The sequence below is a fragment of the Toxoplasma gondii genome, chromosome II (assembly GCF_000006565.2).
Source record: "Toxoplasma gondii ME49 chromosome II, whole genome shotgun sequence".
NCBI lineage: Eukaryota > Apicomplexa > Conoidasida > Eucoccidiorida > Sarcocystidae > Toxoplasma > Toxoplasma gondii.
The window spans coordinates 1,664,217-1,680,220 of NC_031469.1; the positions used below are offsets into that span (position 1 = coordinate 1,664,217).

Genomic DNA, 16,004 nt, shown 5'->3' on the forward strand with positions numbered 1-16,004 from the left:
GACACTGACTAGTTGTAGTTGGACACTTCGCGAATCAGCGGCTCGAGCTGGCTAGAGCTGGTGTTTCACCTTTTCAGTCGTCTTGCCACCCAGTCGCGCCGAGATGCATGGAGCCTGGTGGTTCAGGGGTCCGTTTGTTGTCCCCGTCATCGATACAATTCTAACACTTCTTCATGAGATTTACATCTCTATTTTCTGGGTGAAAGACATATTCAATATCAAAGGGGTCGCCAAGGTCCCCAGCAGCATTCCCATCACTTGGGTAGCCCCTGGAAACGCCCTTGGCTCTGTGTGGCTCCCGGTCGTATATATTTCTTCATTTGCCATCCTCGCCCTTCACATTTGGCGCATGATCGTCGCTGCGAAACACGTAAGTACCGGTTCGACTTGTGTTCCAATGCAAGAGGCAAACATAACGGCACACTTTTGGGCGCCTGATGTTTTCGCCGGCCCTCACAGCACTTGTGTCCGTAGGAGGCACAGACCTGCCACAGCCCTTCAGATCGTGCATGCCGTGTCCAGATGTTTACTGTTCTGTATCAATCCCATCGTTTTTTCAGCCAGGCAACGCTGCTGCATTTTGATGCTCCAAAGGACAGGCACTAAGTGAGGGGGTGCGTCTTTTTCCTGAGTGACGCTTACGCAGCGGAAAAAGTTCAACCTTGGTCCTTCTCCGTCCAATGGACTTCTGCGACATAGTCGTCTAACTTGCTTGTTTCACTTGTACTCGTAAATACGCGCCTGCTCTCGCGGTCTTGTTTGGGATATTTTCAGGCGCGAAACCCGTTTCATCCTGGGGTCATGCACTTTGTCTTCGGTTTCTCGATACTAGCCACTCTGGGGTTCGCTGGCGTTTGTAAGTACAGTTCCACAGATGATGCGACTGAGAATGACGCTAAACCGCAGAATGGATTAAAGCAATCACCGTTTCAACTAGCGGCTTGTTAACTCTAACTGCATGAAATACTAACTCATCCAGGAAGCCTATTATCACATGGTGGTGGAGCTGCAGCTATTTGGATACAAAAACAGAAACACCCATTCAGCATCTATTGCTTGTTGTTCGTTTTCGAAAGTGTAGAAAGAGATGCGTTTGCCAAAGCGAAAAGGTTCAGCGGCAAGGAGTGCAGCGTGTCGTTAGGTACACGGAAACATTGCAAGGGTACACGGGAGGGATCGTGAGAAAGCACACACCTCGGAAGCTCACGTAACCTCCATCATTCCCAATAGGATGCGACATACTATGAAACTCTTCGACACAACTGACGTGTTTCCAAACGAATGTGAATAGCTTTAAGTATCTGTTAAAGCTTTGGGTTGACTGATGCCGTCGTAACAACTTCTGCAGGCGGAATGCTCGTGAGCGACTCGCTCGGCTTGGTCAACAAATTCACCGCACAAGTTCAGTGTGCACCTTTGGCAGGTGCCGTGAATCAGGCTTGCGTAGCGGCAAGGAAGTTCGTTGCCGACAATCGCCTTCAGGGTCAAATTCTGCTCGTCTTAACGTACGTACTTGATGCCAAAGAAGGGCGACTGGATGGAGTTTGTAAGAGCCGTCTCTCATTCTGTGCAAAACAGGTGTCTACCGTGCCCCGTTATAGTCAGGACGGTACACGAGCGGATCATCGATAGTTTCACTCCCAAAATGTACGCGCATCCTACCAACCAGAAGATTCTCCGTGACTATTCGACGCTGTGGAGCGACATTATTCATCAGACCAATGGGCATACGCCAACCTAAGCGTCATCTCATTGCGAAGACGCTAAGAACGTTTCTCACGTAGAGTATGTTTCTCTCGGTCTCGAAAGCTGCTCGTCAGGAAGGACTTCTCTTCACCCTTCTGTCTCAACAACAATGACAAGTCTTAACATCTTATCTGTGACACTAGACTTGTGGCTCGTGTTGCGACAGTGGAATCCATCGGATGACCACCCTTGACGTTCCCTGGTGCCAGAGGTGGGTTGCCGCACGCGAACAACCCAAATGCTGTTGGTTTACGTGTTTACGGTTGTTTTGCTGCTTGAGACATCAAACAGTAATGACGGTTGCACTCTGGTCCGTTATCTCATGCACCACACGCCTCGAGTATTTCTGTGTGAGTCATGCTGCAACAGCTTCACACATTATGTTCTACATCGACCAGACTAACTGTGGCCCCTGTTTTTCAAAAGCTGCGTTGGCAACGGATCTTTGGCGAGCAGTTGATGTGCATGTCACTTTTACAGCGCTGTCGTAGGCTTGTTCGCGATCTTTGGCGAGATGATTATTATTTGGGCTTGTCTGGAAGTTTGTTGTAAGCCTCAACAGTGAGCACGTTTCTGCTTTGTTATTTCTAGGGGAATACTGCACTGCACCTCCCTCATCATCCCCGCACCTGCACAAACCTTGGGTCTGCCACAACATCATCGAGCAGTAGCTGAGTAGAACACAGAAGGACGAAAAGGCTGCAGCCCTTTGGATCCGGCTTCCTACATGGCACTCCTTCCCAGGCCGGCACGCCCTGCTTAGCAAGGTGGGGAAGTGGTAAATGTTCATTCAAGCCACTTCTGTGCGTCGCTACAGTCATTTCGTTTGGCCGAGTTCACGCCCTGGTTTTCTGGGCTTCTTTGTCAACAGGCTTTGGTCCTCACATCCACTGCACGGTAGCCGGTGGCGCGTGCGGCGGAGGATGCGGGCACTGTGGTGAGGCGGGCCCAATTGCAATTGCGTGCGATCCCAGGGGTCCAGCCGTTGTCGGCTGCATGTCCGGTGGCCAATGCTGTCCACCTGTGGGCATCCCAATCACTCCTGGATGCTGTCCAGTTGACGGTGGAGGCTGTGACCGAGTTGGTGGCAGTCTTCGCGCTACTTCTGGGCCGGTGAGCACGGGGCCAATCAGTGTAGGCCCCGTCGCAGGCTGCTCCGCGTCCTCAATTCTTCCGCCCACAAAGACGTCTACAACAACACACACCAGTCATTCAAATCCTTGCCACGCGTCTTGTCCTATGGACGCGGACACGCAGCAACGGACAGCAGTGGAGAATCCGGTGGCAAACACGTGCCAGATTTCCATCAATACAGGTACGTGAACATGACGCGCGGGAAGGTTGTCGTCCGCAGGTCTTTGAGATTAGTTGCAGTGTTCACGGAAAAGTGAGACATCTTTTTGGTCATCCTCGAGCATTCTCCGTGTGAATTCTGTAGGTCGCCAAGAAAAGAGCAGGTGCAAAACGAGAAAAGGTCGAAAAGGCCACGTGGTTGTTGAAACTGACACTCACTCGAGTAGCAGCAGTAGTGACGACGAGTGCGTTCCAGCCATTCGGACACACGTTCTCGGCGCTCGTAACACACGAAGCCGGCCTTCTAGTCCTCGGCGTCGAGCCTGCTCTCCCTCGAGATGTGCGTCTCCTACACCTGACCCAGAGGTCGGCTGCCAACGGCATCGCAGCTGCAGTTCCTCGCCTTCTCCACACCCACCCTGGCGCCGTCGCCCTGCTCGTCCCCTGCCACATCGCCGGCCACCATCTCGACGCCCGCCTTCTGGTCACAGACCTCGGCACCCTGCCCACTCTCCCGCTCCGCCTCTGCAGAGACCTAGGCACACCTCTCAGTCTCCACCTCCTAGCTGTCGCCACAAAGGACCGCCGCCTTCCTCAGGCGAGAGACGATCCAGCCGTTGTCGTTCTCCGCACCCACCAAACAGACGCCACCGAGCTGCCTCAGCTGAAACACCATATCGGCACGCGAGACGGAGGCCGAGACCGTCTCACGGTGACCCGCCGCCGCCTCCCGGTGGACCACAGGGACATCCGCACAAGCATCCGTTTCGTAGCCACTCGAAACCTGTCGGGTCCAGAGGGAGAAGCAGCCACGCTTATCCTAGATCCCTGTCCCCACGCCCGCGCGGACCCCCCGGGGGTGGGCGACGCTTCATCGGAAGCAGCCCGCTGCCCGCCGAAACCCCACACTACAGCTGTGAGGCTGTGCCATATTCCCCCGCAATCTACCCCGCAACACCTTCTGTCTCACCTTTCCCCACTCGAGCACTTCCTCACTATCGAGGCTACACACTCCCAGTGTCACCGCCGCTCATACAGCGTCCCCACCAGCCGTTGCCCCACGGTCCTGTGATGTCATTCTCTCCTCGACCTCCACCGGTCTTGAATGGCAAGTACCCTTGGGCGCTGGGCATCAACAGAGAGCCACTCGTTCTCCCTCCTGCAGTCCGGCTACCCAGACATCCTTTTCTGACCACGATATGATAAGGGCCTTGGTCCTCTCACCTTGTAGGTTACTGAGGAGAGTATTTGGAGATGCCCGAAAGAAAGGAGCAACAACAAGAGAAAAAACGCACCCCCTAGGCCCCCCTAGACCTGTTTCCCGACCGACTGCCGTGCCTCGAATTTGAGCGGGAGGTGCACTTTCGAAATAGTCGATATTCGGTGTTTACCTGTAGCATGTGCTAGTACGTATTTCCCTCGAAATACACGGAAAGTGTCACCTTTTACTTCCTGTTTTTCGGGTTTGCGGATTCATCATCGCACTTGTACCAACGTTTCGCTTCTCTCATGTTATATAAACACGCCTCTATAGCTTCAAGTTCCTCGTCACGCTGTGATCTCTACCCCATTTGCTTCATGGTGTACTGCGGGCTTCCACGTGGGTGTCACCGGTTTCACTCGCTTCTCCTGCCTAGAAAGAACTTAGTCCTTCTCTTGACTCCCATTCTTCGGGAACTTATATTTTTGCCGCGCGGGCATTGTAGCGTTGCAGTTTTGCGTTCGTCTCTTATGGCCGAGCTTGTAGGACTGCGACACGTCACAGCGGCTGGACCTCGTGTGAAAAACAAGGAAACTTAAGTCAGAATTCAAAATCCACACATCAGGACAAATCCAAGCTATGGCGTGCCGTCCACGTTTCACCGAAGCACCACAGGCGCACCGTTACCGCATAAAAAATTGATAAACATTTTCCAAAAACGCTACTTTGAACCCACTTTTGAAGAATCAGACCGTAGGCCGTCGTCGGTGCCAGGCCAGCTGTTCTTACAGAGCTTCCGCTACTCCTCGGATCCCGTGTAGGCTTGAGTGAAATAAAACGCATGCGTATAGACAGTTTACTGAACGTATATGATACGTTCCGTGGCAGCAGCTAGAATACGCACACACACCCACACATCTGTTTTCCCCTCTAAAACTGAGAAACGCAAGTGTTTCTCCTTGTCCCTGTTTCACCACCTACCCATATAGAATTCACCCGCATGTGCATTTGCACCCCTATATATATATATATATATATATATATATATATATATATATATGCACATGAATTCAAGTTTCACGGATGATGTGACGAAGTCAGCGAAAACGCTGGAGAATCAAATTTTGTTCCTCGTCACGACCGGCGGGTCTGTCTTTTCCGTTAGACGCGGGGAGCGCATCCAGCATCATTTCAGTTCGCTTTCCGCTTCTTCGTATCGCTTTCTCTCGAATTTGGAAGCACTTCTTGGATGGCCATGGCGGGACTCTGGTACTCGGGAATGGAATCCCCGTAGGCGTTGCCGCGGTCGAGCCACCACATGTCGTATTCGTCCAAGAAGTTCACATCTTCTTTCTCTTCTTCCTCAGCTGCATCCGCAAGACTGTCTCTTTCTCGTTTCTCCCAGCCTCCGCTGTACCTCTCTTCTTCAGGCAGGAGACCGTCGTGACCCGCACGTCTTTGTTTTCTCTCTGTGTTTTCCAACCTATCAGGAGCGTCTCCACCCTCCTCCCTCGCATTCGCATCGACACCGAGTCTCGTTTCGTGTCTCCAACTGAAATGGCCCTCAAGCTGTTCCTTCTCCGATTCTCTCTCTTCTTCGCTTTCTGTGTGTCTTCGATAACCAGGCGAAAGGCGAGTCTTTTGCCCCAGCTCCCGCCGGCGTTCGTCTCTTTCTCTACTCTTCTGTTCAGCCTTAACCTCCCTAGAAAGGATGTCGCGCCCCGACAGGCCCGCCCTGCGCAGAAAAAGGAGATCCCTGTCTCCTGAATCCAATTCGTCGCCCTGCAGAACTTCCTCCTGCAAAGACAGCCATGGAGTTCTCCGGAGCGACTGCCGGATCCGCCTCAAACGGGAAGCGGCGCGGCGCAGGACGCCCGATGGCGGCGTCAGAGGAGCCCCAAAAGCACTCAGGACCTCATCCGGCGGGGCCTGCGAGGCGACATGAAACACCGGAAATGAAAAGCCGGTAGTCATTCGAAGGTTGTCGGGGAGAACTCGTGCTACGAACCAGATATAGAGTTATACGCTTCTGCATCTGCATGGAACTCGCGTAAAGTTGCATCTTGCACCGGTTCTGCTACGGGTACACGTGAATCGAGGAAGTTTTCACAGTGTACAGCCGTTCTGAGGTTGCACGAGAAGCGACGCAAACCACAATCGAACCCTGCAGCAAGAAAGGGTGAAAAATCCGAACACTCGAAGAAAAAGGTCAGGGACCAGACAAAGAAGAGAGACTGTGAGCTGCTGCACCTGAATCCAGAGTGACGAGAGTCGAAAGAAGATTTTTTTCTCTTTCACAGCCACGCAGAGGAACAGGAGAGACCCCGCAATACGCAAACAGAACTGGAACAGATGCGCACGACTGGCACGAAAGGGAGACAGACCAGAGAGACCGACGGTTCGACACAGGGTCTGGACAGAACATGTCGCGAACAGAAGAAAAGGCGTTAAAGCAAGATTGACAAGCACACGAAACGGCTCTCCACGTCCCACGGCACCACACAAAAAGGCAGAAAACGCGTTTCGAATGAAGGAGAAAAATGAAAAAGCAAGATCTTTGTGTTCCAGATTCAAGTTCCAGGGTGGTCTCAGAGCAGCGTTCAGATGCGTGTAATGGAGTAGCAGTAGCGAACACCAAGTATCACTACAATTCACCGGAAATTGAAGAAAACAAATGCTGGGATGGTCCGCGCGTACTACGTGGATCACCATTACCATTTTCAGAGAGAGAGAGAGAGAACGGCCCCAGACTGATACCCTGCGACCCCCCAAAGCAACTTCATTTTCATTGAGAAAAGGCGACCGCGGGTTTCACGACAAAGAAAAGAACCTTTTGCTGAGAAGCGTCTCCTCGCTGAAACGAGTTCCTCGGAATCCTCCGAAACTAAAAGCCTGGTGTTGTTACCAAAAGAAAGCAACATACCTCGTCTGGGCGCACAGCATCTCCAAATTCATCGCCATACTTTCGGTGACACCACAGAGGCCTATACAGCGCCATCAACCGAGGGTATCTCTTCCTGAAGACAAGCGTGGGAAGTAAAAGACATTTTCTGTTGCTTTCCTCAAACATTGAAAGTTTGCGACCTTCCACAGCCTGTATGTTCACGACTGAAATGAATGCAAGTTGATATTTAAACAGACTAATACAAAGACGTTTATCGTCAGAACAAAAAAAACAAATCTGGCGGCCTATTTATTCGACAGATAAGCTGAACCCTTGACAGCTTCGCTTTTATTTCACCAACGAAATCCGGTACAAACTTCTACCAACTGCTGTCGTTTTTCTGCAAGCATGCGAGCAGCAAAACTGTGGTCTGTGCCGATCATTTGCGGTTTTCTCTTTTGAACGGCCTTCCTGTTTCTCCTGTTCACGCATGCATGCCAAAATGAGACAGCAAGAGTCCTTGACGAGAAGATGAGGAACAGACCCCGGCATTAAATACGTAGAAAATATGCATTGCAACGACACGCTACCCCCTCTTGCGCATATACAAATATCTCCTTATATATACACACATACACACACAGGTGTATATACAATATATCCTTATATATATATATATATATATACATACAAACGCAGGTGTATTTGCATCTCGACGCGCCGATACACACATATACAGCTATATATACAAGGTGGCTATACAGTGTTTTTGTGTGGACGAGGCACGCATGTCAGACTTTCGTTCCAAATCACCGAGTTCGACAACGAGTTCGTTCGAGAGTCAACCGAATCGTAGCCCGACATACCACAAAGTAGATCCCTGAAATGGAAAAAAGGTCTTCAAATACGTTTCGAGGACCTCAGACTGTATCGCTGGAATACTAAACTTTAAAAATATAAAACACAGTGATAAATGTGTATTGAAGAGACTACGACTCAGCATTTGTCGTTACCTCAGGAGTCGGTCTTCATATTCAATATCAGAATAACATCCAATCTCGGAATGAAAATCTGTGTAGCGTCCCTCCCGATGGGCCTCCGTCATCCAGAAGTGCCACAATTCTGCCATCTCGTGCGTAGACATCTTCGGAGACATGTAGCTGCAGCGCATCCCACACAGGCCGACGAAAGGTAGTTTCGAAAGAGTCATTTTACCTTGTGAACTCCACTCAGTAGTTTTATATAAGTGAGGAAACAGATTGACGCATGAATATATAGAGGTAAAAGTACCTCTCCCTCTCTCCCTCTGACTCTCTCTCTACATATACATATAAATATATATATATATATATATATGAACGTGTGACTGTGATTCGAGACACATGGACAACAAAAGTATCTAAAGATCGACATATTTGTGTATATGATTAAGGGGATGCGGATGAAATCCCAGATCCTAAACCGTAGAGAGAGATCCACAGAGAAACAACTATGCAGACACGTAGACAGGCGGAAACGCAACGAAGGTGCCGAGACAGAAAGAAATCGATGTCGTATGAAGGGGACAACTGCATCCGCGCCTGAACACAAATTGGTAACAGTGTCGGGCAACAACGCTCCCTTTCCTTTTATCCTCCCTGGCTCCCCTCTCGCTCGCTGCTCACCAATTTGCGTGGGGAACGATGTCTTCACCGAGCATGTTGATGGCAATTGTCTGTCCTTCTCCATCTTCGCAGTTCCACTTTCCGCCCCCTTCGTGGTCGTAACCGGCTGCCTTTGGAAGATCACTCGCGATTTCTTTTCCTTTCCAGATGTCCACAATTGTCTCTGGCGTCGCGCGCTCGGCCGCGATGCAAGCTGAGTGGTGGGTTGCCCCCTCGTAGATCGCCTTCTTGTACACAGGGTGGTTTCGAAGATCCGCACTGCATGCAGCAGAAAGCGCAGCAGAGCTCGCGAGCCCCAGACTTCACTTCGTCCGGATTCTCGGTCATCTTCCATGGCCTGGGGAGAGTGCATCCAGGAGGCGGCTCGCCGCACAGAGACGAGCCTTGTTCCGTCTTTTCAGGGATCGTCCACGCATCGGAGAGCTTGCAGGCAGGATAAAGATGCGGATGTTGCACAAGCACAAACGCCTTCTCGCCACCACCCACCGACAGCGCCTCGCATGAGTGACGCTTCTGTCGACACATGCAGTCCCGCAGGCGACTTACCGCACCCGCATGCACGATTCTCTACGGAGTTCAGACAGTCTCTTTCTTCTCAGGCGTATTAAACCTGTTTAAACTCACTATCTGGACTTGATGATGAGTTGACCGCGTTCGTAGGCTTCTCGGAACATCGGCTTGTCCAACAACTGTGGCCTCCGTCTCTTTCGTTTCTTCCTCTTCTTCTCTGCGCTGGAGACTCCCGCGCCTTCTGCCTCGCCCTCGGGTGCGCCCTCTGCCTGCGCCTCGTCCTCCCGCTCTTCGCGCTCCTCTTCTTCTTCTTGCAGCCATCTCTGCATCTCGTTGTACTGTTCAACGTAATCTGCGTTGATGCCCCGTCGAACAAAGGGATGCGGAAAACAGATACAAAACGACGAACAACAGCGACGGCGTGCAACAGACGAAGCCGCATCCTTCATTCTACGAGGGTCTCGCCTTCTGCACCTTACCATCGTTGTGGTGGATTCACAGAAGTTGGCAATCGGCGAAATGACTGTTCCGAACTATCCGCGGGGGAAGGACCAGTCGCTAGGAAAAAGAGAAACACGGCTTGGGGTTCAACGCGGGACCGCGAACAAATCCTCGAACTGAAGTCAAACATGGCTACCAATACCTCTTCCTAGACAGTCCTGTTCCGCTGCAAGCAACGCTCTTTTTCGGCATGTGCAGAGCACTCGATCGCAGGCATACCGTCTACGTTACAGGCACGAGCGTTTCCTTTTCCCTGGACAATCCGCCGTCTCTTGGCTGTGCGGAACACACGGGGGCGACGGAGGCGCTTCGACTCAGGAAGAACGCGACTGCCAAAAGACTACTTCGGTAAGATTTTCTCGGATTTCTCGCGAATGAAAATCTTACCGAAGTGACGAGTCCAGCCAGGATCCAGAACGTAGCCACCGAATCGACCCGCAGCAGCCAAGTCAAATTCAATAGGAGCCACCGGAGGTCCCGGCGAAGGGTCTCGCGAATTATACGGCATTTCCTGGAGAATGACAACAAAGCACACAGCGAGTATGTCTTGAACGAAGCGTCCATGCAGTGAACAAATATGCACTAAACGAAGTGAAGCTCGAAAGGCACTTCACGAAAAAGAAAAGAGCGAAAGTATGGGCGGAATACTACACCACCTTGGATGTATATTAACCGAGGGTGAAATACGGCATTTCCTTGGAGAAAACAGACTGCGCGAGCAAGTTGCCCTGGGCGTATTCTGCTGAATCCATCTCAGCGCTTTTGAACGGCAGATAGGCCACCCTCTTCTGAATCCTGGGAGAGAATGAAACTTATGAAGCACGGGGCTTTCCCTCACAGCCGATGTCTCCCCTTGGAAACGCTGGAAAACGAAGCTCTGTGTCTGACAGATATTCCGACCTGACGCACTGAGGTGTATTTGCACCTCAGGTTTTTGCACGCAGAAAACAAGGCCAGACACAGATGGCGCATGCAAGTCGATATAGTGGAACAATGGGAGCGCGGAAACGAGGACCCTCGCTGCAGTGCCCTAGAAAACAAAGACATCTTGTTTATCGCCAGGCCACTGGAGGCACACACAGAAGTGAACGCTTACGATAAATTCGCCCTTTGTGTGGGTCCATGGGTTCGGCATTTCGCTCATGTCGTACTGGGGAAGAATATTTCTCCATCCTGAAGAAAAGCACGCGCAGGACTCCGGTTGCAGGGAACTGCATGCAAGGGAATGAAACAAATTGTGCAGGCTACCTAACCACGTATAAACATATATACAAATATGAATAAATGTACAGCGAAAGAGCGAGAGAGGAAGGCAAACGAGCAAACGAATGCGTGAGGAAAAATCTCCTCGATGTTCAAAAGCTAGAAAAGTTAGTTGAACCTCGAGCGTCGGTTGCTCGAACGCGTCGTCTCGTTCAGCAGTTCTAACGTGAGGAATCTCGATCCAAAGCAATTCACCTGACACTCATCATCTAAATCGCATCCGAGTCGAAAACGGGCACTTGCCTGTATCTGGAAACCCTTCCTCCGTCGCCCTCTTGTGGTGAAAAGCTCCCCACAACCTCTCCTCCAAATCGAGGTCTGTCTCTCCTGAAAACAAAGAGAAACAGAAGAGACGCCCCCGTCGTTTCCGAGGCGCGGAAACGCAGACAGCTGCCAGGCTGTCTGACGCAAACGATTCGGCCCTGCAATTCCCCCTGGCGCCGCGGATCAAAATTGAAGAAATGCTGTGGGACAGCCAAACCCAAAGGCGCGAGGAGTGGGAAACCGTGATGATAGGCTTCGCAGCTAGAGACATCGACTTGCAACGCCGCCAGAGAACGTGAGACTACGTGCACGCACAAAAAACACGCACGCAAGTAAAACGATTCGAGATCGTAAATGCATACACATGTACGTATACATAAATGCTAGATCCACATACAAATTTACCCCCATAGACAGAACATCATATGGATATGTATTTATTTATACATGCCTGTTCGTTTTCTGTCGCCGTTAATAGAGTGATAACAGTATAATCTGTGAACTACTGTGCGTAGCGCACAGTCGATGTAAAGGAAAACGAAAAGGATCCTCTTGCTACGCGATGCTAACGCATTGGAGTTGCGTTCGGAATATGCATGCACATGTTTGGGGTATTTTCCTGGATTTTCCAGCAAGCCGCATGCAGACGTTCTGTAGGAATTGGAGGCCTCACCGTAGTAGACGTCGGAGTTCCCACAGGGGATCCGGTCGAAGGTGATTCGGTGAGGCCTGTCAAAAGCCTCCCTGAAAAGGACGCCGTGGTCCAAATGCTTGGGTCGAGCCTCAGCTCGCTGCCGATCTTTGGCGAGAGGATTTAAAGGCAAAGTCGTCCCCATGCCATCGTAGAGTGCCTGGCCCCCGTCAATCACGCCTGAAGAAAACGAAGAGCGAACGCAGCAAGCAGGAAGTCCAATGCAGAGACGGAAAAGCCTCCAAGCGTCTCACAAGGAGGAATGCGTTTTTGTCTACGCACCTTTCGCTGCCGTTCCTCAGACGTCAGTAGATCAATCTACGTATGAACAAGTATCTCTCCTCATGCGTAGAGGGCTCACATACACACTCACATATACAGTATGTAGGTACATATATATATATATATATATATATATAGGTATGGATGCAGATAGAGATAGGGCGTGCATGCAGGTGTAAGTGCATATTTGCAAGTGTGGGTTACTGGAGACAGACAAGGGGGAATCGGAACATCGAGGCGCTCTGGGAGTATGGTGGTCGAGAGAGCGCGAGAGCGTTTCTCTGGAGAAGATGCCTGCTTTTCGTCACACCTGCAGGCTTGTCGAGCATCTTCCGCCCATCAACGTAAGTCCAATTGCCTTTGAGGAACTGCAGCCAGAAATTGTCTTCTTTCGTGTGGACCTTGTAGAAGGGCACAACATGCTCCCACTGTAAAAAAAGGAAAAAGGAGAAGAACCGCGAAATACGAAGGAGAGCGAGCGCGACGCCGCCACATTCTGAAGAAGAAACGAAGAGAAGAAGAGTACGGAAGTACAGAGGAGAAGAGAGGTAGAAAACAAGATGCAGAAAAGCTAAAAACCTCAAGGATTTCCAAAGGAAGAAAGCGTGCGAATCTTACCGGCATGGTATCAATTGGATTGTCTCTACACTCGAAAACTTTCGTCTCGAACGCTGTCCCCGGAGGCGCCATATTCATCTGGAAGCTCGCAAGCCCCCTCCGACTTCTCTTCGCTTCTCGTCTCGCGCGCGTCGCTCCACATCTGTATGCTTTTTTCTGCGTGAACAGCGTTCTTCGTTTTCTTCCTGCAGTTTCGTCTTCAAATCCGGGAGACGAGATCCCCGATCCTGCTCTCCACCACACAACAGGAGAGTCACTGCGTTCTGAGGGGGACGCGACACCCGGCCTCACGCCTGGTAAGGCGGTGTACGTACATCTCGGTGTCGCCGCTGCATTTTCCAGGCGCGCAAGTCCGGGGGCTCTCCTGTGACTTTTCTGAGGAGCAACGTCGTCCTTGCCGGTGTGAAAAGAGGATAGATTTCTCTGCAGGCTTTTCTGCTGTCTGAGGAAGGTCTCCGCCGTGGAAGGTCGGCAGTGGAGGCTTCCTCGGTTTGGAGACAAGAGCGAACTCTCGTGAGAGAAAAGAAACGCCCGCGGCAAGGATCCCAAGCTCTTCGCGGGGAAGCCTCGCGCTCTCCGTCGCACTTTGGAGACTCCAGAAAGCAACCGTTCTGGTCGACAGGAAGGCAGCCACCCAAGAACTCTCTCACAGCCTGCCGCAACAGAAAAAAGGGCACAAGAGAGAAGAAAGGAAGAAGACGAGAGAAGAGACGACGACTGGGAAGAAGAGGGAGAAGAACAAGAAGGAAAGGCAGGCGTTGAATCAGGAGGTGAGAGGATAGCGGAGGAAAGAGATCCGCGACCAGTTAAGCGTGGAGAGAAGCGCCTAGGGGATGAAGAGGACGAAGCGGGGAGAGAGAACGAAGACGCCGCGCTCCCAGGGCGAGGCCCCGCCGCTTGGGGACAGGCTCTAGAGAGGGAGACGGCGAACGCGAGGAGAGAAACGCGAGTTGAGATGACGAATGCAGGAAGCGAGAGAACGGACAACAAAGAAAGCGCCTTCATGATCCAGGCAGGAAGAATCTGGAGAATCCCCTGACGAACAGACCGTACAAGAACGAATTCTCTCCATCTGTACATCTAAGGTTATCTTCGGCGCACAGTGCGTCGTCAGAGCTCCGGTCTAGCCTGTCTACAAAGTACATTTCTTGTGTTCTCCTCGTCGCCTCGATCTACCTCGTCAAATTTGTAGCATCTCCAAAAACAAAAGACTTTGTTGAAACGGGCGTGTGTCTTCGTTTTGAAACACTCATGCAGATCTGGCGATGCTTGTCGAGTCCTCTCTTTCATCTCTTCAACGTCACTCCCTCGCCCTGCGCCTTCCTAGCCTCCCCTTTTGAGACGAGACCAGCCGTCGACGCATTGGGGAGACGCGCAGAAACTGCGAAAAGCACAGTCGAAACTGGAGGATACTCACGAGCTCCGCGGCCCACTGGACAGGGTGAAAGGCGAGAAGGCAGGGCAGGAGCGGCCGAGAAAAAGGCGAAGGACAACCGTGAAGGAAACGAAGAAAAAAATAGCGGAGACGGAAGGACGACAGAGAGGCCGAGGCAGAGACACACGAGAGAGAGGAGCGGCCAGCAGCGGCTGCGGATTTAGAAAGGAGGCACAAAGTGTACAGACAGAAGGAAAGAACGAGGGTGATGAATAGGAGACTCGTAGAGAAAGCGAAAAACGAGCAGACGGAAGAAACGAGGAGTGTACAGCAATGCTGAAAGAACGAGGTTGACGAACAGGCAGCTTTGTAGAGAAGAAGGAAAACTGGGAAGACGACTGCGTTCGGCGAAGGCGAAAAACAGGACTGGCACCAGTTTATCAAACGGCGGAGCCGACAGGAGCGCGTCCTGTCTCGAAAGGTGCGTACGCCTTTCACATGCGAGGGAGGAAGACGAGAAAATTTAGAGAGATAAATTGGCCAGAGGCGCTGGTCTCGCGACTGCTCGGGTGTCAGACTGTCGCACAGGAAAATCTACAAAGAGGGGAAGGAACCTGAAGGCTGCTATCCCCATTGGCGAAACAGGGTGTATCTGACAGCGAGGAACCGACCTTTGCACAAAGCGTTGAGTTTCTGCTGTCTTGAAATGACGCCGAAGAGAAACATGCGCTCCGAGTCAGCGCATGCATAGTGTCTGTCCACTCCGAGGTGACCGCGCGAAATTTCGGAATGGACCGCAAAAAAGAGGCTCTTTCAGTGGATAATCGAGCGGCGCTTGTTGCTGGCGCGTCTTAAGCCGCAGGTTTCCCAATCGTTGCGAAGAAAGCGGAAGTCCTCCTCTCCTAACGCGTCGATAGGAGTCTCTCAGTTGGTCTCCAACAAGACACACCAATGACCAGCAGCCTCTGTCTCCTTTTCCCCAAAGAGATTCCGAGAACGTTTTCTTGGCTGTCGAAGCACTGGCACCCGAGAAAAATGACCTTGTCTCTCTTGCTCGAAGCCAGTTTACGAGCCCGTACAGGTACGGTTCGGCGTTTCATTGATGAAGGCGCCTGAGAGGTCCGCGTCGTGCGTCGGCGCCGGTGGGAATGCGACAACACTAAAGGCCTACGTGACCTCATTGATGACGCAGAGAACCCGAGAAAGATTTGAGTGGCGAGGCAAAGTTTCCCGAGCTCCCTGTTGCTCTCTGTGTAGCAAGTGCTTGAGCTGGAGACAAGTGAAGTTGTTGCTCTTCTCTTGAAGTCGAACGGGGGACGAAAGGGGCAAACGCTTTTGAAAAACCACATGCGCACTTGAGAAAGAGCGCGAACCTCTTCATTTATTTATATTTATACGAACTGTAGCTTCCGTTTCGTTTACCCAGCTTCGATTGTGGCAGAGCTGCAAACGACGCTATAATTACAAAGCAGGGCCTCTCGAATACTTCCGAGGATCACATTCTAGATCGGCAGTGATCACTCTCGCCACCCCGAGCAGTAGAGGCACATATTTTCGGTGTCTTTTCCCTGACGACTTTCAACAGATACGAATACGACTGAATCCACTTCTCCACTTGTGCTCTCTCTTGAAAGCGGCGCTTCGCATCGGGGTAGAACGAGAGCACGGATTCTCCAAATTGCCTTTCACCGAGAGATCTTCGCTCTTTTGTG

The 16,004-nt window shown here is 51.4% G+C and overlaps 2 protein-coding genes across 2 annotated transcripts; one reads left to right on the forward strand and one right to left on the reverse strand.

Annotated features, from left to right (window-relative positions):
- Positions 1-1,591: 1,591 nt before the first annotated feature.
- TGME49_297310 (hypothetical protein) lies at positions 1,592-5,246 on the forward strand. Its single transcript, XM_002371120.2, has 2 exons — positions 1,592-2,859; positions 3,185-5,246. The coding sequence occupies exons 1-2, from the start codon at positions 2,743-2,745 to the stop codon at positions 4,109-4,111; spliced, it is 1,044 nt and encodes a 347-aa protein (XP_002371161.1). The 5' UTR covers positions 1,592-2,742; the 3' UTR covers positions 4,112-5,246.
- TGME49_297320 (hypothetical protein) lies at positions 4,744-14,975 on the reverse strand. The gene is made up of 11 exons (XM_018782308.1): positions 12,918-14,975; positions 12,610-12,727; positions 12,000-12,197; positions 11,306-11,389; positions 10,896-10,972; positions 10,187-10,310; positions 9,413-9,650; positions 8,789-9,046; positions 8,138-8,284; positions 7,164-7,257; positions 4,744-6,169 (listed from the first exon to the last, which is right to left on the reverse strand). The coding sequence occupies exons 1-11, from the start codon at positions 13,995-13,997 to the stop codon at positions 5,432-5,434; spliced, it is 3,156 nt and encodes a 1,051-aa protein (XP_018638350.1). The 5' UTR covers positions 13,998-14,975; the 3' UTR covers positions 4,744-5,431.
- Positions 14,976-16,004: the final 1,029 nt, after the last annotated feature.